This window comes from Macrosteles quadrilineatus, unplaced genomic scaffold, assembly GCF_028750875.1.
Source record: "Macrosteles quadrilineatus isolate MER2022 unplaced genomic scaffold, UCM_ALF_1.0 Scaffold_1__1_contigs__length_201487025, whole genome shotgun sequence".
NCBI lineage: Eukaryota > Metazoa > Arthropoda > Insecta > Hemiptera > Cicadellidae > Macrosteles > Macrosteles quadrilineatus.
The window spans coordinates 146486127-146510516 of NW_026542594.1; the positions used below are offsets into that span (position 1 = coordinate 146486127).

Consider the following 24390-nt stretch of genomic DNA (forward strand, 5'->3'; position numbering starts at 1 on the left):
ATCAGGTCCACGGCATAGGGGGTGGTGAAGGAAGTAGTAAAGGTGAGCAGTGTTGAGTGTGGGAATGGATTAATGTATCTGCAATGCTAAAATGCTACAGGAAGAGACTGTAGACTATTTGTTAAAATGATTACGAAGCACGAATCGAAACATATTTTCCATACATGCAATCGTTTACAATCGAAATTTACAACTGAGTTGACAACAGCTGATTTTTACTCCATAGATGCTAAAAACAATTTTTACTCCCTTATTATTAAAAATAACTACTTAGATACTCGCAACGCATGCATTAAAAAAAAACGACTGTTTTACTGCAGTATGACAAAAGCAATATAATATGAACCCTTGATGACTCCGCTCAATTTTGTGGATGCCTCTGCGAACGCCACCTAGTTATTGTAGCCCCTCATATCTAAGAAAGGTTGCCGCAAACAGATTTCAAACATCTCAAATGGTTGAAAAGTTAAGGGGGGGTGTAGGATACTTTTCAGCCACCCTGTATGTCAAACACATTACTAAATTACTAGCTGGCCGATTATTTTTATAGTTTAAATAAAAATACTTTTCACTTGACGACACAAAATGTAGTACAACAAATGAAAACAAATTTAATGCTACATTTATGATTGAATCACACCGCACTGTGTTGGACCAACTTTAACAAACCAGGGTTTAGGCTGGGATCTATTTTGTTTTTGCAAAAATGACACAAACTTTAAGACGACTGTAGCAAAAATATTATTCTTTAAAAGCATTTTTAAACAACTTGCCAGTAGGCTAATATTACATGTTTGAATATTCCTACATCTTACGATTTTATTTGTAGTGAATTCGCTACAAATAAAGTCTTTATAGCCTGCAAAAAAACAAATAAATTATAGCCTGCAAAAACAAGGTAGGCTAGCCTAAGTTAGCATTTTTAAGTTGTGTATTAGGTAGGTATTGCAAAATGCTAAAAATGCTACCGCAGCTTAAACCCTGCGCAACTGGAAAATATTATGTGAAATGAGCTGCCGCGTGCGGTGATACTGCTACGGTTAGGTTAGCTCGGGGGATCCCCGGTTTGGGATTGCCGCCGACATCGACGTCAACTCCGCCCTCCCACCTACTGATGCGTCCACCTGCATCATGAATTTAATTAGAATGGGAATTATTATCTTATTTTGTAGCCTGAAACGGTACAAGTCGTGTACCTACATTTGATAGCCTGATTAATGAATTATATCTAGCCTAACTTAATTAAATATTCTTATGAACACACTTTGGTTTTTTTTTTTTTTTTTTTGCCTATGGTACTTAGCCTGATTTGTGTCCTACACAAATTTACTTTGGACTGAAATATCATTTGTGCGCCACCGGTGGCCACGTCGGAGCGAACGTGTTGTTAAATAATACTGCAATTTGAATGATAAGTTGATAATTTTAATTTTTTGTCACAGTGAAGTAAGCTTAACTTAGCCTAGTATGGCTATTTCAAAATAGGCCTAATGTTAGCTTTTTTAGCTCAGAATATTTTGTTTATACGATGGGAGTTTTAGGCTATACCAAAGTTATACACCAAGGCATCTACCACAGACTTACCTGCATGAAATTGTTAGATCAACTAGTAGTGTAGGCTCAGCAGCAGAACCTGGTTTGAAGACTGATACCATGATTAAGACGTTTAAAAATGTTTAGGCCTATAGCAAAACTGTTCTTGTCAGCCAAGGCATGGTCTATAGCTAGGCTATCAAAAGAACCTAAATGTCCAAGCAGATAACATAGACCATAGCCTAGACCTAACTTATGCAACAACTTTTAAACTTTGCATAACAATTTAAGAGGAATTACAGTTTTTATATATACAACGAAGAGTGAGTCAAAAGTAAATATGAGTCAGCACCATGAGCTAGAACACGATAACGATGCTGTTGACTGTAATACTGTAGTTGTGTTGTTTGTATTTTGATTACCACAGATAAGCAATCGATGTAACATAGCCTGACAAGTTAACAACAATAACAACATCAAAGCCAAAGCAAAGATAAGATTGAAAGTTTAAGGTTATGCTATGTTTTGTTTTGAAGCACCTCTTTTTTATCAGTGTGAGTTATGGAGGCCGGTACTATTGTGTGCTAAGTAACTGACAACTGTCTTGGTCAAGTTTATTTGCTGATTTCATTACCTTTAGCTATCCTGTACTCCAATACAATTATCTGACTTTGAATAGTGTAACTGTACAACTATTTAACAAAATTTAAATTTTAAAATCATGGTGGAAGTTTTAAAATACAGTGGTACCGATTTTTAAGATTGATGTGTCATTTGCATCAGCCCTAAACCCGGGACTGATTTACAGGGTAAAATATATATATGTGTGTGTCCGTCCACTTAACGTCAATAACTCAAGTAACAATCATCCAATTTTGATGGATTAGAACAAGTAAGTTCACAACCCACCATGATGATCGTTAACGAGGTTTTAGATGGGGTAAAATTGAGGGTTTTCATGTTAGGCATTTATAAGATAACATTTTTCACTTTTCCAATTTTTTCGAGCTTAAAAAGCAAATAATTTTGTACCTTGAGGTATTTCGTATGCTTGATGCTTGTGGAGAAAGTAAAAAAAAAACTTTTGATTTAAAACTCTTGTGTTATTCTTATAGAGAATAAGTAAACTGTTGTTATGATTCGCTAGTTAATGGATCCATTTTCATCAAATTTAGATAATTTTTTTTTTTAACTAAGCTATTGCATTTCATTAGAAAAAACACTGTTTAACTTCCTATAGCTGGTTAGCTCAGTGGTTAAAGTGCTCACTTAGGAATCAAAAGGTTGCCTGTTGCCACAACGAGGGTTTCCCGTTCTTGCAAAGAAAGAAAGAAAGGGTGGGGTACAGTGGTCCTCCCCTGCAAAATTTGGTATTTATAAAGCCGTTTGGTGGTTTTCTAAAGCTATTATTGACAAAAACATCTGTTAAACATAAGAAAACATCTGTTAGGACAAAATGTATGTTTTAGTTTGTTATCCCCCTTGGAACTGCCAACGGGAAAATGTTTGTGTTTATGTGGTTGCTGTCCCTGAGCTATAATTCTAACTGGAGGTAGCACTCGAATGTCAACGATGCGTGTCGCCAGCCGCCATGTTTGCGTGAGGTGTGAGTGATAAATAAGCCATTTTATTGGATGAAAAAACTCACTGCTATGCAAACCTAGTTATAGAAGCCAGGGGTGCCCACAAGGGGGGGCTGTGACGCAGACTGCGTCATTGAAATTCTTGGGGGGGGTTCAAAAATTCCAAAGGGGGGGGGGTGGCTAAAGCTAATTGCAACAGTGTTCAACGTGACGACAATCCAAAATATATTACGAAGTCGCCATATAGAAAGTGGATTAATTAATGACAATAGCTATATTATTGAATTCAATTAGTTAAAATAGGATTTTAGGATAGTTTAGGATTCGTGTAGAAAGTTATTATTCAAGATTAGCAAGACGTGAGATCTAAGAGGGAGCGCACGGGATGGCTCAACTGGGGCCCTATTTTTGAAATGGTTGACTGTTGAGTTGAGTGTCGAGTCATTCTATTTCCAATCGTTTCGTATTTTTGAAACGGTTGACGGTGGACTTATACAACCAAAACTACTCAACACCTATCGAGCTGTTGAATGAAGGTTGAGTGCACTTTCTTCTTCCTCTCTTTCGGCAAAAAATTACTCTTTTTGAGACGACGCCATATTGTTTTGTTATTGCTTTAATTTACTAATTGCGATTTAGAGGTTATGTATTTGTTGTCAATGTATTAGCACCCAATTATGCGATTGTTTTCTGTAGAATAATCGCATTTTAATTTTATTTACTGTGTCAATACTAGACTATTTAATCAAGGGTTTTATTCTTGTTGGAATGTTTGAAATAGACTAGGCATACTAATTGAACTTATTATAAGATAATTATTGTTATTAGACCTGTGATTTAAGGTATTAAAGATTGTGGTAGAGAGAAACAATATCATAGTTTGTTTCAATACCATTCACCTAATAAAGGGATCAAATTAATTTAAGTTACGATATGCTTTCAGTGCAATGGCAAATAGCCGCTTTAACCTAAATAAAAAACAATTAAAAATAACATAAAACAAACCGATGAAGGAAACTAAAATAAGGTGATGTGTTCCGAAATAGAGACGAAGAAAGCAAATAATAATGTATTTAGGATGAGTGTAGGACCTAAAGTAAAGTGCAGCCTATGCCTAAACTTATAATTAGCTACACCCTAAAACAAACATCCATAGTAAATTTTATTTTTTATACTTAAGTTTATTACTTTATATTTAGTTTACTTTAGTTTATTAATTAAGTTAAGGTACTTTGCAATCACTAAGATTAAGCAAGACATAACCTCAATCTCTCAAGAACGGAGTTGACAGTTTACCTCAGTGTCTCGAAATATGGCAGATTGAGATTAGCTGCCAGATTTTAGAGTAAGAAGAGGTTAAATTGAAGTCCACAAGAACTCTGCATTGTGATTGGTTCAAAATGACGTCATCTGAATTTTTGACGGTCGTATGTTCTACATTTCCACCACGAGTCTCTCAACTAGTGATTCCCAACTCGCTTCCCAACGGTTGGGTTTCAAAAATACCAAATCATGTTGTTGGTTGAGTTGTGTGCTGACGATTGACTCAACAGTCAACCATTTCAAAAATAGGGCCCCTGATGTGATAGATAAAAGATAACGCATGTAGAGGTCGTGCGGAACGAGGTGAAGCCTGAGATTTTCGGCGGGAACGGTCTAAAGCGGGGAAATCCATGGTGGGGGTAGGAGACGAGCCGATCGTCGCCTCGCATAGCGACACTTCCCCCGCCACACCACTATTCCCCTCCAAGCTTCACCTCGTTCCGCACGACCTCTACAGACACGTCCCTCAGTCGTCCAGCTACACCGCGACTTAGCCCAGAACGCTTATTTGTTGACATAAAGCTAGTTCAAATACAATCAAGTAGCATAGGCTATAATACTTTGCACTATTGTGTAGATACTCGATTACCTGAGTTAATAGGGAGGGGGAGTAATGAAAAATACGGTTAATCCAATAGCCTATAGTATAAAAACAGAATGATGACAAACCCATTAAAACGCTGTAAACAGCCATTAACGTTACGATTTGCATTCTTATAAACGAAATTCAATATTGCACAATCATTATTATTGTGCAATAACATTATTATTTTAAAATTTTTCAAATCATTTATCTTGGTTCAGTTGTACAAACGGCAACGTTTAAAATTATAGCTAACTCAAACTCAACTAATATCATAGACTAACCAGCACAAGTAGACATCTCATCCCATTGTAAATTTTGAAGCACGTTTTTCGTGTCTAGTTCATGTACGTGACACAAAGGCACTAGTGTCGATGACACTTTGTTTCCATTATTTTAGGGTTAATTTCTTGATTTGTGCTTTACTGTTTGGTTATATAGCTAGGGGACAAGTTATTGTTTATGATTAGATCGTATTATTTGGTTAAACGAGGTTTTAACAGGCTGTAATAACGGGAAACAAATTGTAAACAAAACACGACCTCTACATAAACCGTACATGAACTAACAATAAAATTGTCTTCAGCTGTTCCATAAGGATGAGAAATCTACTAAGGGAGTATGTTTTATCTATGCTAATATCTAGCCAAACACTGCATTGCTATAAATAACGTAAATATTAAAGGAACCTTTAAAAAGTGTTATAAGGTACTGCTCATGATGGACATATAGGCTACCAAGGTGCTGTATCACAGCATAAGAATTGATAGATAAGTAGGTCTGATAAAAAAAGTGTAAAATTATATTTCGAGATAACTAAAACCATAGACTAACCAACACAAGTAGACTTCTCATCCCATTGTAAATTTTGAAGCACGTTTTTCATGTCTAGTTCATGTACGCCACACTGGGCGCTAGTGTCGACGAAATTTTGTTTCTATTATTTTGGGGTTAATTTCTTGATTTGTGCTTTACTGTTTGGTTATATAACTAGGGGACAAGTTATTGTTTATGATTAGATCGTATTATTTGGTTAAACGAGGTTTTAAATGGCTGTAATAACGGGAAACAAATTGTAAACAAAACACGACCTCTACAGAAAAACGGACAGAACTAACAATAAAATTGGCTTCAGCTGTTCCATAAGGATGGGAAATCTACTAAGGGAGTATGTTTTATCTATGCTAAAACACTCTTAAAAAAGAATGTAACGAGAACAATCTTGTTATTCTTTTTCTTTGTTCTTCTGTATATTTAGGCCTACTAACTCATTGGCCAATCACAGCCTTACTAAAGTTACCATGGTTACTGATCACTCAATCACAGTTTACTAAGCATTATATTGTCATCATTCCACAGCTGTTGTACAGTATCTGAAATCTGTTGTGACCATCGAACTATATAACACGTTGTAGCGCACAGCAGACAGAAGCGTAAAACGGAGCAGACGATTGTTGGCGCAAGCGTTGTTTCCATTTCATTTTCATCAAAGGAGCTGTGATGTTTCTAAAGGGAGGGAGAGGGGATCGTTATATCAAGAGGAAGACGCTGACAATTCGTTAAGCAGAGGTTACGAACGCTATATGGATATTCTGGCAATAAAAAAATCTTTAAATTGAGGTGACTTATAAAACTCTAATTTTATTTATATAGAAAGATAAGTTTTCCAGTCCTGTACAACACTGATTCACGGTCTTTTCCTGGTAATCAAAATACAAGTACAACTTGATACACACGAATCTCCGGTTCCCGACCTGGATGATGGCTAGTTATATTTAATTTAATTTACAGTTACATATTAGTACCCAACCCGTGACAAATCAAACCCGTTATGTAAGCCAAAGCCACACGGTTATTAATCTCACTTGGTTTTGGTTTTGCTTACAAACGTGATCGGAAATGGTTAGGGCCTATACAGTATTCGTAAACAACATTGATGTAAACATATCAGTGACAGCTAGAAAAAGGAATCTTTATCAAAACAGCTGTTCGTAATTTCATATATGACGTCTTCTTTTAACAGATTATTAGTATTTCATAAATGACGTATGTAGTAAACATGGAGAAAATAAACTAGAAAAATCACACAAAATTGGGTTTTTGAACGTCCGTTATTTTATTTAAAAAATGATGAGGCCATATTTTAATGGCTATAAGGACACTCTCGCCAATCCTGTGGATACAATTAAACCATTATAATCATAATCGGTACTCTAGTTTTCTTTGTAGGCTGCGTAAAATGCCTTCTGGGCCGTGACAGACGGACACAATTTGAGATAAGACATGTTTCAACTTCTTCAATGTATAAAACGTAAAAATAACCCAAAATATGTATAATTCTGAGCAATGTACAGACAAAACTATAACTTTATTTATATAGATTGGTTTGAATTTTAAATATCTAATAAAATTTATAAAACTTCTTTTATAGTTTTACAAATAGTGCTGGGCGGGGAAATAATGTTTCTCATTTGTTGTGTACATCATTTATGGTGGGGGGGGGCTGTTTCTCAATTGGGGGGGGGGGTGCGTCATGAGTCTAGGGGGGGATGGGCACCCCTGTAGAAGCCATGTTATTGGATGAAAAAACCTGCTGCTATACCAACCTAACAAAATCAGCGACACGCTTTTGACAGACTTCTGCCATGGCAGTGCTACCTCCAGTTATAATTTTAGCTCAGTGGGTTGCTGTGTTTTTTTTTTTTTTTTATATTGTAATGAAATTTCAGTCAGGCAAATGGAAATTTGCCTAATCAGCAGGTTTGTGCCGAGATTGTCAGTGAATACAGTATTGAAAGTTTGTTTTCAAGCTTAAATATATGGTACCTCTGATATCACAAAATGTGAGAATGCCATGTGAGCTGTCTTGTCATACCAAGGTACAATTTATTGTGAGAGTGAAAAACTAAACATAAAGATGCACAGTAGCAAAAGAAGCCACTGTGCATGCACAGGCAGAACAGCTATTGGGCTCAATCTGTTGAGTATTTTCCTAGCCCTGAAGGTAGATCAAAAAATCATTATCGTGCCGGTGGCACAATTTTTATTTCAGCTGCAGTCTTTTTAATACGGTCAAAATGAGAGCATTCTATTGGCTGAGGGAACACCATTACCGTATCGATACGGGTTGAAGCCATCGGCCTTGGTGGTTTAATGGATAACGTGCTGGGCTGAGAAGCTGAAAATACCATTAGGTTCGAATCCTATCGGTGGCACTAGCTTTTTGTCTAAGATTTTTGCATTATCAGCAAGTTTTGTTAGTTTGGTTAGAATATGACAGTTTAATTTTATAATTAAAAAATTATAAAATTGAATTTGAGGCAATTGAATAGTTTTATTTTATGAATAGAACTATTTTTTTTATTAGAAAACCTTCATTCATTTTCTTTTCATTACGGTATCAGCAAGTTTGGTTAGTTAGGTTAGGTTATGACAGTTTAATTTTATAATTCAAAATTTATTTTATATTTTTTTAGTTTTATAATATTTTTTTTATATCTAATTTTCAAACTTGCATTTTGTCCGTATTAAAAAAACTGCAGCTGAAATAAAAATTGTGCCTCCCGGTGTGGCAATAGGAAGTACTCACTTTTCAGTTTGTGAAGTGTTTGTAAACATACTTCTGTATACCATCATGTGCAAGCTGGGTTTTCACTCATACAACGAACTGTATTTTACTTACACCAGAATCCTCATTACATGATAAAATACCCCTGCCGCAGCAATCCTGTAGACCAAGCGAATTTCCATTTGCCTGATTGAAATTTCAATTAAATCTATTTAAAACAACATTATGTTTTACAGGGAGGGTGAAAAGTGTTTTTTTAGTAAAATGTCAATAACTTAGTATAAAATTAATAAATTTGCCAAGTTTGATAGAAATATATCCATAAACAAGCAAATTACAACAGTTTACTCATTTTCCATAATAAAATGGGAATTTTAAATTTTCTCCACAACCAATAATAGTTTAAAAAAGCACTTTATTAATTTTTTTAAGCTCTTTAAAATGGTTTAACAGGTTCACTACCTGCCGCCACACTCCTCTTTTTTTCAGTTCACTGACACTTGGTATTGGTAGTGAATGTGAAAGAGAAATTGGAAAACTTTATGATTTTGGTGGTAAAAAGTGAGAAACCCCAATTTTACCATTAAAACACCTTTCCCATTTATGCCGGCTTGCAAACTCATTTAAGTTATCCTGCCTTACATCTTCAAGCCAACTTTCATCCTGGTCGGACCAAAATTACTCAAAGTTATCGTTTTCACGGATGCAAAAAAAAAAATGAATATTTATTGACCATTTCCTTTTTTCTCTGTAAAAACTTGTTATATTTGTTGCAGGCATCCATTAAATGTTCAGATTTGCTTTATTTATATATTTATAATGTTGTTGTTGTTATCTACTGTATATTTATTGTTGTTATACATATACATATATTTATTGTTATTGTTACATATGTACATTTTTTCTGGGTTGAAATGTTGTACAAAAATGTATTTTAATTCTACAGTCACTTAAGAGAAATTTTGTTGTGTCTAGTTTATAAAATTGGAGATGTCCGTTGATATATAAAATAAATAAATAAATAAATAAAAAGTGTGAACGAATAGTGTTTGTAGCCTCTAGGGACATCAAATTGAAAAAGTATATCGGTTCCGGCTCTAAGTCTTACCGTGCCACCTACAGTAATAACTACTTTCCTGTAGGTAAATTCGCTAAAAGCTGTGTCCTCTGCAAATGTTGTAACTGTAAAATGTGATGTGAACCAAATGACCAAAAATATTCAATTTTATGAATGAATATCTTGATTTTGGACAAAAATATGACACTAACACTCCATAGTTTAAACTGTTTCTTCTTGACAAATAAGAAATTAAAACGTTCACTTCTGAAATGTTAACAAAATTCCTTCACCACAGACCAGTAGGATTTTTGCAACAGACCAGCATCAACTCACTGGACAGACGTAAATTATTGTTGACGCCAACATGCATACACGCCAACATGCATACACAAATGTATGGTTTATTTTATTGACTTGATTGTTAGTTGTAGGTCTAAAGGAATTACCCCTAAATATGCTGGGGTGTGGTTTTCACATGTGGGTGATTTTTTTTTTTTTAATGGCAGTATTTTTTTCTTACACACAAATTCCACAGGTCTTAATGGGTTAGTTGACCCAATCCTTTTCAAATGAGAAGGTGTGTTTATTATAACCTCTTTTTGTGTTTCATATAATGGATAAAGATTGATATTCTACTAATGGGTAAAGACCTCGATACAAACTACAAAGTAAGCGGTGGACCAATGTCAATTTTGTTTGATAACACAATTTTTTGTAATACATGATTGTATTTTTTATTGCTATTTCATGTAAATAAATACTATATAGACCCTAATTGATTTTTTTAGTAAATGTTTATTTTGAACACAGTGTCTCTTTGCAAACTAGATACACCAATCACTCTTTTTCTAAAGATGAGTATGGTCAAATTAAATGTTGTCAGAAATAAAACACAAATCAATCAATTTATATTTATTTCACAATAAGAGAAACAAATTAGTGTAATAAACAGCTAAAATGTTCGGTAAAAAAAATATATTAAAATTAGTTTAGTACTAAGCAGAGGACATTGGGTTTATGGGTTTGATAAAAGTGTTGGTAAAACATATTTGGCACAAACAACTTTGGTAACAAATAAATATTGCACAACAAGGGTAACTGTAAATATTAAAATTAACACCTGGCAAGAAAATACAATGTCCCCGCTTAATCAACACATTAAATAAACTGAACACAATATAGGTTTAAAACATAAGTTACAACGGTGTAAAATACTTATAATATTTCACATACAATAAAAGCATTTATCATAGCAGCAGGCAGTTTGGTACACGGTTTAAAGCAAATTACTAAATTTTATCAATATGATTTGTTGGAAAAATCTTTACATACAAACTAACATTCATGTGCACCGAACGGATTTTTCAGATATATTGGTAGGATATAATCATTCAATTGCAAGAAAATCACATTGTTTTAATAAACACGAGTGATTTAAAAATATCTGTTGCATTCGAATCAAAACACTATTACTATCACTTAAAATTATATGATACAACATTTTACTTACTTAAAAAATACTAATACACATTTTATAATTTCTATTGTGACATTTAATCGGGAACATACCTAATTAATTGACCAGGCATGATATCTTCACATAAAGCACAATGTCCCAAATTGATCCTGGCTTAAACAATCAGCTGTTTTAACTAATCTCGCCTTAATCTAAGCACCAGAATGTGTTTTTAATTTTACTCTACCAATAAGTTGTTTTTTCAGTCCACAAGAATTCAATATGACAACAAAAAACCAACATAACAGTTTTCAATGTTTTAGAAACCCAAGTTTTTAATGTATTGGAATTGTTTAACAATATTATAGCAGTCACTAGACGTTTTTGAGTTAGTTGATAGGTACTGACCCGTGAGACTCCCGTACAAAAAACCATATAGTATGCACAGCAAAAATCTAGCATACTCTCAGCTTGTAATGGTAAAGGCAATGGGGATAATGGGCAGTCATTGGGCTAGTTACACAATCCAACCTGTCAAATCAATTAGATCACTAAATTAAAATTAATTAAATAGAAAAGTTTAGTGACCATACAGGTTATGTTTGGTGAGCTAGTTAATATTTTTTTAATCTTTAGACTAGTATAACTATTACTGGAAAATATTATTAGAACTTAAAAGAGATGACAAATAATATTGAGTGTTGGAAATTAAGTAGATTTTTTCACTTGAAAATTGACTAAACCGCTTCATACGAATAAACCGTTGACTGACCGTTAAGCTGCACCCAAAAGTATTCTAGAGGCAAATGCTTCATCAGACGAAATTCATTCTATGTGAAGTGAAGTGAATGACTCATTCATGTAACTGATTAAAGAAAATTGATTTTAATCCATTTTTGTAAGCTGGTAAATAGTTGATAATGTCCAATTTCTGAAGTGTAGTTTTTGTTAACAACTAAAAGGGTAGTTGTACAAGTTGCTTTCACTTCATTCTCTGTACCATTTTTTCTTCAGAGTGAAAACCGGTTATTGGCAGCTATGATTTTTATTGGCTGCAGATCCCAAAAAAATCCACAACAAACATTTTTTTTATTTGGTTGTTTTGTGCTTCAAAACTTTGTTCGTTTAGATCTTTACAGCTCCTCATTCATATTTCTTTTTAAAAACAAACCTCTCATAAGTATCAAATACATGGTTTTATGGAGCTTAAATCAAAAATAATTCAGAAATTATGATTTATGTGTTTTTATTTTTTCTCTCATTTGTTTTTTCCTGTTGGCAGCTGTAAAAACCTTGTACACTACACTTAGGTGTTAACACTTTGCAATTTTTAATATTTAGGATATCAACTATTAGTTTCTCAATAGATATTATAAGACCACTATTATTACACAACATGTTAATACTCTTTGGGACCATCATGTGTTATTTGAAGATACAAGTTGTACTATTTAGGTAAAAGAAAAATCCCAGAAATTTCTATCCAAAAACATTTAATTTCCACTTTTATAGATTCTGCTAACTTATGCTTTTAGGAGGGTTATTTTTCTTTCTTAAACATGATTAAAATAATATTGTAAAAGGAAAGTATATTATTAGGCCTATTCAGCAAAATTTTAACAAGACTTTGGCTAACTATTGATGACAAATATTACCTAAGAGTAATTGTTTTAACAAGAATGACAACTCCATTTACTAGATTAAATTAATTTAGATATTAAAAAGGTCATTCTCTGGAAAGTGAACACTTAATTCAGATAACTGGTATTTGATGAGTAGGCCTACCCAAATGGTTAAGAGTAATCCTAAATCTTACTTCACAAGGTTAAGAGTTCAGTAGGTTTAGCACCAATCATAACTTTAAATCATAAAATGTTATTCACATGTAGGCTTAGGGTATAAAATCTCTCGAGTAGTACAGGACTGTTTACAGTCTTACAATCGCCTTGGCTAAATTTTCTGACTAAATGGTCAACCACACAAGCTTCAAGGCTAGGTTTGGCTAGTCTCGAAATTCTAACTGCGTATATACCTCATTGATTTTTTGAAACAATAAAACTTTAGTGGCCAACTTAAAAACCAAATTGGCTTGAACCAGTGGCGTATCCAGGAAGGGTTTTAGGGGTTTGAAACACCCTTCTTGAACTTAAAATGTGATTTGTTTACGATTAAAATTTTTTCTCTACAATTAAAAAATCTCTTTTATATGTCTCTACTTAGCCCAAAACAGTTTACAGGTCTAATTTTTTTTTTAATAAAGGGGGATGGCTACCAGACCATACGGTGTAACCCCCCCCCCCCCCTAGGGCCATCCTAGTTACGCCTATGGCTTGAACTGTTATGGTTCATGTTTTTATACTCGATCTAATAATAGAATGGACAAAGTAATGCTGTTTAAGTTTAGCGGAAACAGCAAAACGGACAAGTCAATTTCACTGATAAAAACTGGTAAAGTCAGTCCAATACACTAATATTGCAATAGTTTACATTACTGCCATCATCATGCAACGGAACTGAACAGATATACTTTTTTTTATAATATAACATAAAATATACATCTTTTACTTATCACATTAATTGGCTAATTTTCCAATCTCATAAAAATATGTTGGTTTAGATAAATTGAGGCTTTTTCACAAAAAAAAATTGGTTTTATTAAAAAGTTGTTGACATTATTGTAGCTGGATCTCACAATAATCATATTATTCTTTAAATGTGATGTCAATAGAAACTTCTGGGTATTCCAAGTGATACGAGTTTAATAATGTGTGCTTGACAAAGTAGTACATGTAGGTGATCATGCAATATACAACAAGTAACTCATTACTGCTCTTACAAAACAAACAAACTACAGAACACTGAAAGACTAGGGACGACCGTGTCATCATAAATTGAATTTTACTTAAATAACTATACAGATCATGAATAAACAAAGCCATGTACTATGGGAAATATGGGAGGACCAGATGTTTTGCCAAACCACAAATTCATAAATAAACTTTTTTATCTTCCAACAATCAAATAATGCTCTCAGCGGTTATATAATGTGTTCTTATTAACTAAATCCAAATAAATTTCTTTTCATTGAATGAAAAGATAACAACCAACCACACCTAGATTAACAAAAAATCACAGTATAGTAATAAATATTATAGAAAAATAAGTGAGCACATATCTCTCATATTGATATAGTTATGGAACTGTAGTAAAACTTGAAATTAACTAAAAAATCTTATTCACTGACACATAAGGTCACTTCATCACCTTTTACATGACAAACATAGAGAAAATAAAATAAACTAATATAATGTATGTGTTTGTGTGTGCGTGTGCTTATACATATTTGTTTGTAAAACGGAAGTATATATTTATCAAACTAACACCTTCCTTAAAGTTATGGTTTAGAAATTTGTTTGTGAAAATAGTCATTTATAGTTTGTACTCGTAATTTACGTCAAAGTAATTAACTAATAATTATTATGGTTGTTAAGTTTATTTTGAATCAAAGACAATAAGAAGAAATGTAACAATTGTGCTTGAGTGATTAAAACCTCACCCCATGTTTGAGGACACTCTCGATATCTACTCACAAGACACCACAAAAACTCTGGATGCTATGCTGCCTTGTATGGAAATTACTAGTTCTGCTTCTTGCAAAGAAAAATGATAAATTATAAAAATCTCGTCACAAAATGTCACTTTTTTACAAATAACTGAAAAGATAGAGATATCACAAAAACATGTTAAAATGTGTTTATTTGACTACTGTGGTGTAACTGTGATACAAGAGGACTCTGTAAGGATTCACATATGAAAAGGTAAATAAATGACTACTGATTTTGAACTTATTAAAAATGAGAGATAAGCACTCAATGATATCTGCTACATTTGTACTAGCCAAATCACTAGTTAACATTGGAAATTACAGAGTACAACAATCCAAGGTGACAAATCCCTAAAACTTTAACTGTATAAATTAGTAATAATGTTGTGGTGGTAAACCAGAAAAAGGAACTCGTATTTTTTCCATCTACAGAAATGGATCAAAATATATTTATATTTTAATAAATGGAATAAAAACCAAATCCTGACCAATATTTTACTCGTTTGAAATATAACTGAGTACATTTAAATTGGGTTTCTCATATAAATTCCAATGCTACCTGGAACATGCACTACACAACACTTCTTGCAGAGAAATACCATATGTATTTGTACTTCTATAGAGTAGAAATATTTCAACAGATCTAAGAAAATACACAACAAATTCTTTACAATTATCTAATAAAAGCTTTCAACAGTTAATGGTTTCAGAACAGCTGTTGTTAAAAAGTTAAAGAAGTGATGATTCAAAGTGATGTTTAGATACAATCAATTGTTATCAAAATGATAATGTTTGTTGCACACATCTCTAGTAAAACAAAATAAATAAATAAATACACGACAAACGAAACATAAAAGTAAATTATCAACTTATAATTATCTAAATGCAATTGGAGAATTCCCTCGATTAAAAGTATACAAATTAAAATAGTAAATTCTGTACAGAAGATGATGAATTGCACAGCTGGTTTTATACTCAGCCCGTATAGTCTATGAACAATTAGTTAGAATACGACACAGACACACCTAGTACCGTATATAAGCGAGGGATACTACCTACAGAGTAAAAATCCATATCATAAACACATAAACAAAAACCATCACAGCTAACGAGTGAGATTTATTGGTTTGTAATATTAGATATGAAGGCGAATCCTAATGCGATTTTAAAACAATCAAAAAAGGGCTAAATACTAAAACCGATACTTCTGTAAGCTATTCAGAATGCACAACAAATATGCAGTAAAATGGAAAACATTTAGAGTCGTTTATCATCTCTAACGTACAACAATGATGAACAACATTACAATTAGGTTACACTCGAGATTATCGATTTAAAGTGGAGCTGTGATGCTTTCTACACCTAGGCCAACTTATAACAGGACAGACAATCGTATCCGATCAACCATCCAACTTAAAGCTACTTCGAGTAGGCCAAGTTGTAGTAGAAAATAACTAGGTTCAATATGACTAGATAACGGACTCTCAAAACATAGCACCACACACGCACTGTCCTTAGAAATAAAAACTTGTATAACACTATACACTATTTATAAGAGTGTTTCAAACCTAACCAAAATAAACACAGTCACAGAGGTTATGCGTGCCGAGTTTGTACACGTAGGCCTCTTGCACACTACGATAATGATTGAAACTAACATGTGCGTTCGATAGTGCACCCTAAGTGCACTCGTCATAATTCCTACAGAGATGACTGACTAGAAGCTATCTGTATACGATACATATCATCTTCACTTCTTAGTTTAATCCATCCATTACATTAAAACTATGTATACAATTTGTTCGCTCGATACCTAAACTAACAATTTTATGCGAAGCATATTTTTAGTTTATTCGACAATATTTGCAGAAAATAAGCACTATGCGTAGACATGCTCATTGATTTAACCTCTCTTCTTTTGATTATAATATGAAAAAACAACAGCTTCCGTAATATGACCATAACATTGTATAACAAGTACTAGAAGAAATGTCGGCTTTTGTACAGATTCTCAATTTTATGTGTACAGATAAACCTAATTTGTTCTTTGAAATCTGCCTTTTCTAATGTTACCTTAGTAAGTTTTTTAGATTAGGACTTTACGTGACTTAGTTGTTTTTGTCCCCTGAACCAGAGTGATGGAAGCGACCTGGGTTGAAGTCGGGGTTGACAAATGAGAAGCCTCGGAATTCTTCTTGGTTGATTGAACGAACAACATCTGCGTTCACAGGGGTGAGGACAGGCTCTTCCTTTGTGAATTCCGCATCAAAATTTAGTGCGTCCTTTTTGCTTTTCTGAAAGTATAAAACTGTTTAGGGAATCTGACTTCAACAAGAGGCAATCCATACAAGTAATAATTTTTTTTATTCAGGGGATGGTAATTGGTTTAAGTTAACCCTTTGAGTATAGGTCGCCATTTTTGAGCAGTCGGGAAAATGGCAGGCGGCGACCTATATTCGCCATTCAACCGCAAAGGGTTTTAATTTAATACAATTGAAATCCTACAATTAAAGTGCCACCCCATCGAGTTAAGTGAATCAGTTTTGCATGAACTTCAGCTTTCTCAAATTCTTTAAAAGTCACTCTAGTTTGCTACTTTGATCGTCATGCTTTTTCAGAAAATCCAGTCTACTGGCCAAATGTTTATACTGGATTATTGAGGTTATATTGTTGTTAATAATATTCAAGCCAGTTTTATCAAGATTTCTCACAAACATTAAAAAAAATTAGGGATGGACGGGTCCCGAGATTTCGGGAATTTTTCGGGAAAAAAATATTCCCGATTATCGGGACGGGATTACATTTGACTCGGGAATTTTTCGGGACGGGATTTGGTCTGATCGTCGGCGATTTTTCCGCTTCGCGAGTGCCGATAACGCCGTTATTGCGAGCGATAGGTCCGTGAACGCAGGAGACGAAGTCATTTCGACGATTACGCCGTGACCGCGGAGTCCTACCGACGACCGCGCCGTGACCGCGAGTCATACCGACGATTGCGCCGTGACCGCGGAGTCCTACCGACGATCGCGCCGTGACCGCGGAGTCCTACCGACGATCGCGCCGTGACCGCAGAGTCCTACCGTCGATCGCGCCGTGACCGCGAGTCATACCGATGATCGCGCCGTGACCGCGGAGTCCTACTGACAATCGCGCCGTGACCGCGGAGTCCTACCGACGATCGCGCCGTGACCGCGGAGTCATACTGACGATCATGCTGTGATAGCGGAGTCATGCTGACGATCGAGCCGTGATCGCGAGTCATACCAACGATTGCGCCGTGACCGCCAGTCATGACGACGATCGCGCCGTGACCGTGGAGTCATACCGACGATAACCCCGTGACCACGAGTCATACCGACGATAACCCCGTGACCACGAGTCATGACGACGATCGCGCCGTGACCACGAGTCATGACGACGATCGCGCCGTGACCGCGAGTCATGACGACGATCGCGCCGTGACCGCGAGTAATGCTGACGATCGCGCCGTGACCGCGAGTCATACCGACGATCGTGCCGTGACCGCGAGTCATGACGACGATCGCGCCGTGACCGTGGAGTCATACCGACGATAACCCCGTGACCGCGAAGTCATACCGACGATCGCGCCGTGACCGCGAGTCATGACGACGATCGCGCCATGACCGTTGACCGTGAGTCATACAGACGATCACCCCGTGACCCGCGAGTCACAAGTTTCTATAGGTACCTGTAAATTGTTACCCATTTTTTGGTTTTTATAGATCAGTGCCACAAATGGTAAAAATTGATTTCGTATGTCTTTTTTGGTAACTGCAATACAGTACTTTTTTTTATGCACAGAAAAAAATCCCGTCCCGAAAATCGGGAAGGAAATAAGAATCCCGTCCCAACTAAAAATTCAATCCCGTCCATCCCTAAAAAAAATTGAGTGGTCAACATTATTTCAAATGTTTACCAGCATCAAATTATAAAAAAGCTTGAGCCAATATTAGAATTTGTAATTTCAAAATAACTTACGATTTTAGGTTTGAATGGAGGTTTGACTTTACGGGCTTCAAGAGCATCCCAATCTATATCTTTGAAGAAAGCGTGAGCTCTGATGGCGGCTTCTGGGTTGCTAGAGCCCACACATCCAAGCCGTTTTACAGGGTTCTTTGTCATAAACTGAAAATCAAATTTAAAACATGTGAAATATTCAATTAAATAATTTTCATTGAGATGCTTATTTTATTTGTACTTTGTAGCATACTAATTGTTAGTGGTCTAATATTGTGACCTTGCTTCATTTGGTACTAGGGGTCTGCGGGCCTGACTTTTTTACTTTGGGTCAGGTTGGGTCAAAAGTTTTGACCTTCAGGTTTCAGACCTAAACTAGATTGCGTTTGAAATTGTCATACTGTTCTACTATCATGATATGCAATATTTTTTTACATTATCAATCTATGACACAATATGATCTATCTCCTGTGGTTACAGCAAAATTGCACCTTCTGTGGTTAGGGCAAGATCGTGAGCATCATTAACGGTCACAGAAAAATAGAGAACATTCTCTAAGGTCATGATCATCTTCCACGTTGGCCTGGCACGACCCGAACTTGGCCGAAACTGACCTTTTGGGCCAACTGTTTTCATAATAATAACTGGGACCAGCAGACCCCTACTTGGTATTATGCCTGACTATAACTACGGTACAGTATACTTATAATTTATCAATTATAAGTTAATTCTTTTTGACAGTGATGCACACTAGGGTGTTTATTTAAGCTGAATATGAAAGCAAGGTGAGTGCAGAATGTACAATCATCTTTGTTGTAGCTGACTAAGACCAGCTGTTTATGTATATTCAGGATAAAAGCCCAGTGATCAAGGACATCTGAGCCCAGTTTCGCACTATCAAAAATTTACTGACTTTTCTCAGGATCGAACTACAGTAGGGAAAATCCTACTATAATGGGAAAATCAATCTTCAATCTAATCAGACAATTTGAAATACAAACCCCTTTCAGAATGGAAACAGCATCTTTGGACAACCAGACAGGATAGAGAACATCATCATGGAGTATTGACTCAAAGAGATCGTCTTCGTTGTCAGCTTCAAAAGGAGGTTGTCCTGCCATCATCTCGTACATTAGCACTCCGAGAGCCCACCAGTCCACACTGGGTCCGTAGTCCAGCTCTTGCAGAATCTGTGTGCAGCACACGCTCACCTTAGTATATTATATTGCCAACACAAGTTTGGAAATTTCAATCAATTTAACCCTTTGAGTGCCACCGCCATTTCACCATGTAATATGCATAAAATTCCGGGCAAAAGCCTACAAAATTGCAAGCACTTTATGCATATTTCATATCGTCTACTATGTAGATGCTGCGGCACTCAAAGGGTTAAACAGCTGATCTAACAATTTATATAAAAAGCTACGTGAAATTACTTCAGCAGAGTGAAAATATGTAGTGAATGTGGACATTTCTAATTGTAAAACAACAAGCTTAAGATAAAAGTTCTGAATTAAGTAAGATGACTAAATAACATCTGACCTGTACAGTAACTATATTGTAAGAATGGTATTTTACAGCAGTAAATTCTGTCTGTGACTCAATCAATCTAAGTGTATCAAGGGTTACCTCAGGTGCAATGTAGTCTGGAGTGCCACAAAACGTGGTAGTGGTGACACCATCAAAGATGTTCTCCTTACACATGCCAAAGTCAGCCAACTTGCAATGGCCTTCATTGTCTAGCAGAATGTTGTCCAACTTCAGATCTCTGAAATAGAATTTTGGTTATTCATTCATTTTCATGTACCTGGCTCAATCAACTATATGAATAAAATTCAACTAAGTAATCTGCAGTAACACAGTAAATGAATTACTATCTAATTAGTATTTCTAAAAAAAAAAAAAACAATTCAGTTCTGAATACTTGACTGAATTAACCTCTTCTGAAATTTGTTTTTCTTGAACTTTTCTCTTTCAATTATGTTAACACAAGCATTACAGTAGGGAGTCGATTATACAAAACCATTTGGAATTAAGGGGGTTTGGATGACTGATTTTTTCGGATAGTCGGCCATTGACAGTTAAAACATGATTAAAATTTTTATCAATGACATTTAAATACATTTTTACATGTATTTTTTACAGGTTTTGACTGTCTCCAGCAATTGTAGCAACATCTGTGAACATACATTGCAGCCTTGGCTACAACGGTGATCAGCCTTTCAGTTAACCGACGTTTCTGATGACCGGGCTTCGGTTAATCGACGCTCTACTGTAATGACTTAAGTAAATTGCAATATTACTTTTATACAAGGACATGTAAAGTTTGAAATCAAAATAAACATTACACTTGGAGGACTAACCTGTACACTACTCCATGCTTATGGAGAAACTGGAGGGCTAGAGTTACTTCAGCAGCATAGAACCTTGCTCTCGGTTCATCAAACTTGCGAGCTCTTTGTATTTGGAACATTAGATCTCCTCCATTTACATATTCCATGACAAAGAACAACCTATCATTTGTTTGAAAGCAGGAATGGAGGGCTGTCAAAAATGGATGTTTGGCCGCTAAAGCCAAAATTCTTTTTTCAGTCATTGTGCAATCTACATCATCATCTTGTATAATTACATCTTTCTTCAACACCTGAAATATTTAAAGTGTTTTGTTTACTGGAATGAACTGGAACATGAGGTAATAACATAGACTAAATACAGATGGATAGATACTTCTGTCAGAAGACCCGTCGTGTCAGCAATGTAGACTGCATGTATTTTTATTTAAAGATTTGCATGAAAAGTATGATATAATTTATAAAGTTGTTTACTATTTAAGTTATTAAACATTACTTACGTTCAAGGAGTTTTAGATTTTGTTTTTAGTCTTTGTATGATGCAAGTTAGTTCTTGAATTTTGCTAATACAGGGTGTTTATGAAAGAATGACGGGATTTTAAATGGTAAGGTAGTGGCTTGGGTAATATTCAAGGTAACTAAACGTTTTATACTTTAAACTGAAGTTAAAATAACTAGGGTTTGTAGTTTTAGTTTTAGTTTGTTGTTTTTTTCCCTCCCGTGTAGCAGGGGAGGAATCTTTGATCTTGGCATTTGAAAAACAGTTGCGCGGTGATATGCCGCTATTGTGACTCACATCCCTGACGCCAGTCACCAGTACGATGTTTACGGCGCAACAGAAAGCACAGAGTGTAATCTGAGGTTCGCAGAGTTTATATCGATTTCTAAATTAAAATCTACTTGATGATAAAGAAATTTGACGCTGGTTTGAAGAGTTTCGTGGCGCATGGTTTTTGATAGGGATGGACGGGTCCCGAAATTTCGGGAATTTTTCGGGAAAAAAATATTCCCGATTATCGGGACGGGATTACATTTGACTCGGGAATTTTTCGGGACGGGATTTGGTCCAATCGTCGGCGATTTTTCCGCTTCGCGAGTGCCGATAACGCCGTTATTGCGAGCGATAGGTCCGCGGACGCAGGAGACGGAAGTCATTTCGACGATTACGTCGTGACCGCGGAGTCATAACGACGATCGCGCCGTGGCCGCGATTATTGGACCGACGATCGCACCGTGACCGCGAGTCATAACGACGATCGGGCTGTGACCGCGGAGTCATACCGACGATCACGCCGTGACCGCGAGTCATACCGACGATCGCGCCGTGACCGCGAAGTCCTACCGACGATCGCGCTGTGACCACGAGTAATACTGACGATCACGTCGTGACCGCGAGTCATACCGACGATCACGCCGTGACCGCGAGTCATACCGACGATCACGCCGTGACCGCGAGTCATACCGACGATAACCCCGTGACCGCGGAGTCATACCGACGATTGCGCGGTGACCGCGGAGTCATACCGACGATCGCGCCGTGACCGCGAGTCATACCGACGATCGCGCCGTGACCGCGAAGTCCTACCGACGATCGCGCTGTGACCACGAGTAATACTGACGATCACGTCGTGACCGCGAGTCATACCGACGATCACGCCGTGACCGCGAGTCATACCGACGATCGCGCCGTGACCGCGGAGTCCTACCGACGATCGCGCCGTTACCGCGGAGTCATACTGACGATCATGCCGTGACCGCGAGTCATACCGGACCGATGATAACCCCGTGACCGCGAAATCATACCGACGATCACGCCGTGACCGCGAGTCATACCGACGATAACCCTGTGACCGCGGAGTCATACCGACGATCTTGCCGTGACCGCGAGTCATACCGACGATAACCCCGTGACCGCGGAGTCATACCGACGATTGCGCGGTGACCGCGGAGTCATACCGACGATCGCGCCGTGACCGCGAGTCATACCGACGATCGCGCCGTGACCGCGGAGTCATGCTGACGATCGAGCCGTGACCGCGGAGTCATGCTAACGATCGAGCCGTGATCGCGAGTCATACCGACGATCATGCCGTGACCGCGAGTCATACCGACGATAACCCCGTGACCGCGGAGTCATACCGACGATCGCGCCGTGACCGCGAGTCATACCGACGATCGCGCCGTGACCCGCGAGTCATGACGACGATCGCGCCGTGACCGTGAGTCATACAGACGATCACCCCGTGACCCGCGAGTCACAAGTTTCTATGGGTACCTGTAAATTGTTACCCATTTTTTGGTTTTTATAGATTAGTGCCACAAATGGTAAAAATTGGCTTTTAATATTATTAATATTAATATTAATACACTTAATACTATTAGTGCTAATTTTAACGATCCAGTGGCCAACCATCATGAAAAAAATAAAAATTGATTTCGTATGTCTTTTTTGGTAACTGCAATACAGTACTTTCTTTTTATGCACAGAAAAAAATCCCGTCCCGTCCCGTCCCGAAAATTGGGAAGGAAATAAAAATCCCGTCCCGTCCCGTCCCGAACTAAAAATTCAATCCCGTCCATCCCTAGTTTTTGAAAAAGACATTCACCTGGCCGGCTAAAACAAGCGATGACATAGACGAAGAAATTCGACAATTCTGCTTCAGAAGCCTGAAAGAATTGATTTCCTGACGAAGTCTTCAGTTTATCATACCTAAATTGACACTTATGACGTATCTGTAAAAGATAAGAGTCTTTGTGCTTAAAAAGATTCAGTTAAGGCATCAGATCTCGCGCCAGAGGGCACTGATCGCCCTAAGTGTACAGACTTTGCCAGTTTTAAGCTCATATAACATTGATGAAAATCTGAATTTTATTAAGTTATTCCGAATTGTATCAAAATAGTTAGTAGTCCTTTCAATTATCTTCAATAGTCCCAGAGCAACAAACGTTTAAAATCCCGGCCTTGTTTTATAAACACCCTGTACTTTGTCTCAATAAGCATTCATATTGATTTGTACAATACACAACAAGTTCTTAAGGCTCAAGTGCAGGAGCTGATAAAGAAGTTTATCATACAAGTATAGAGTTAAGCCAGCTTAGCTTACATGAAAAATTTGAATCCAACTAAGAGATATAATCACATTGCAAGACACTGTTGTTTTGTTTTAGTGTAGGATTTCTTCAGAAAGTAGATACAATCAACTACAAAAGATTGTTAATCCCTCATTGACTAAATTTCACTAAATAAGTAAAACATTAGAGAAAATTATGAAATAAAGCTTAATTTTTAATTTAAAACTCCATACATTGGACTATACATTCAGTGAAAAGTACAAATCACGTTCAATGATT

General features: G+C 36.4%; 2 protein-coding genes across 3 annotated transcripts in view; both read right to left on the reverse strand.

Annotated features, from left to right (window-relative positions):
* LOC128986707 (copine-8-like) overlaps positions 1–2000 on the reverse strand; it is a 44359-nt gene extending 42359 nt beyond the window's left edge. Inside the window, exon 1 of the mRNA XM_054407203.1 lies at positions 1585–2000. Coding sequence (XP_054263178.1) covers positions 1585–1655 — 71 coding nt within the window. The 5' untranslated portion in view covers positions 1656–2000. The remainder of the gene's footprint in view (positions 1–1584) is intronic.
* An 8547-nt stretch (positions 2001–10547) lies between these two features.
* Positions 10548–24390, reverse strand: part of LOC128986716 (calcium-independent protein kinase C) — a 33702-nt gene continuing 19859 nt past the window's right edge. For both annotated transcript variants that reach the window (XM_054407214.1, XM_054407222.1), the window contains 5 exons: positions 21052–21332; positions 20318–20456; positions 19690–19878; positions 18710–18856; positions 10548–17004 (listed from right to left, as the gene is read on the reverse strand). In XM_054407214.1, coding sequence (XP_054263189.1) covers positions 16819–17004; positions 18710–18856; positions 19690–19878; positions 20318–20456; positions 21052–21332 — 942 coding nt within the window. In that variant the 3' untranslated portion in view covers positions 10548–16818. The remainder of the gene's footprint in view (positions 17005–18709; positions 18857–19689; positions 19879–20317; positions 20457–21051; positions 21333–24390) is intronic.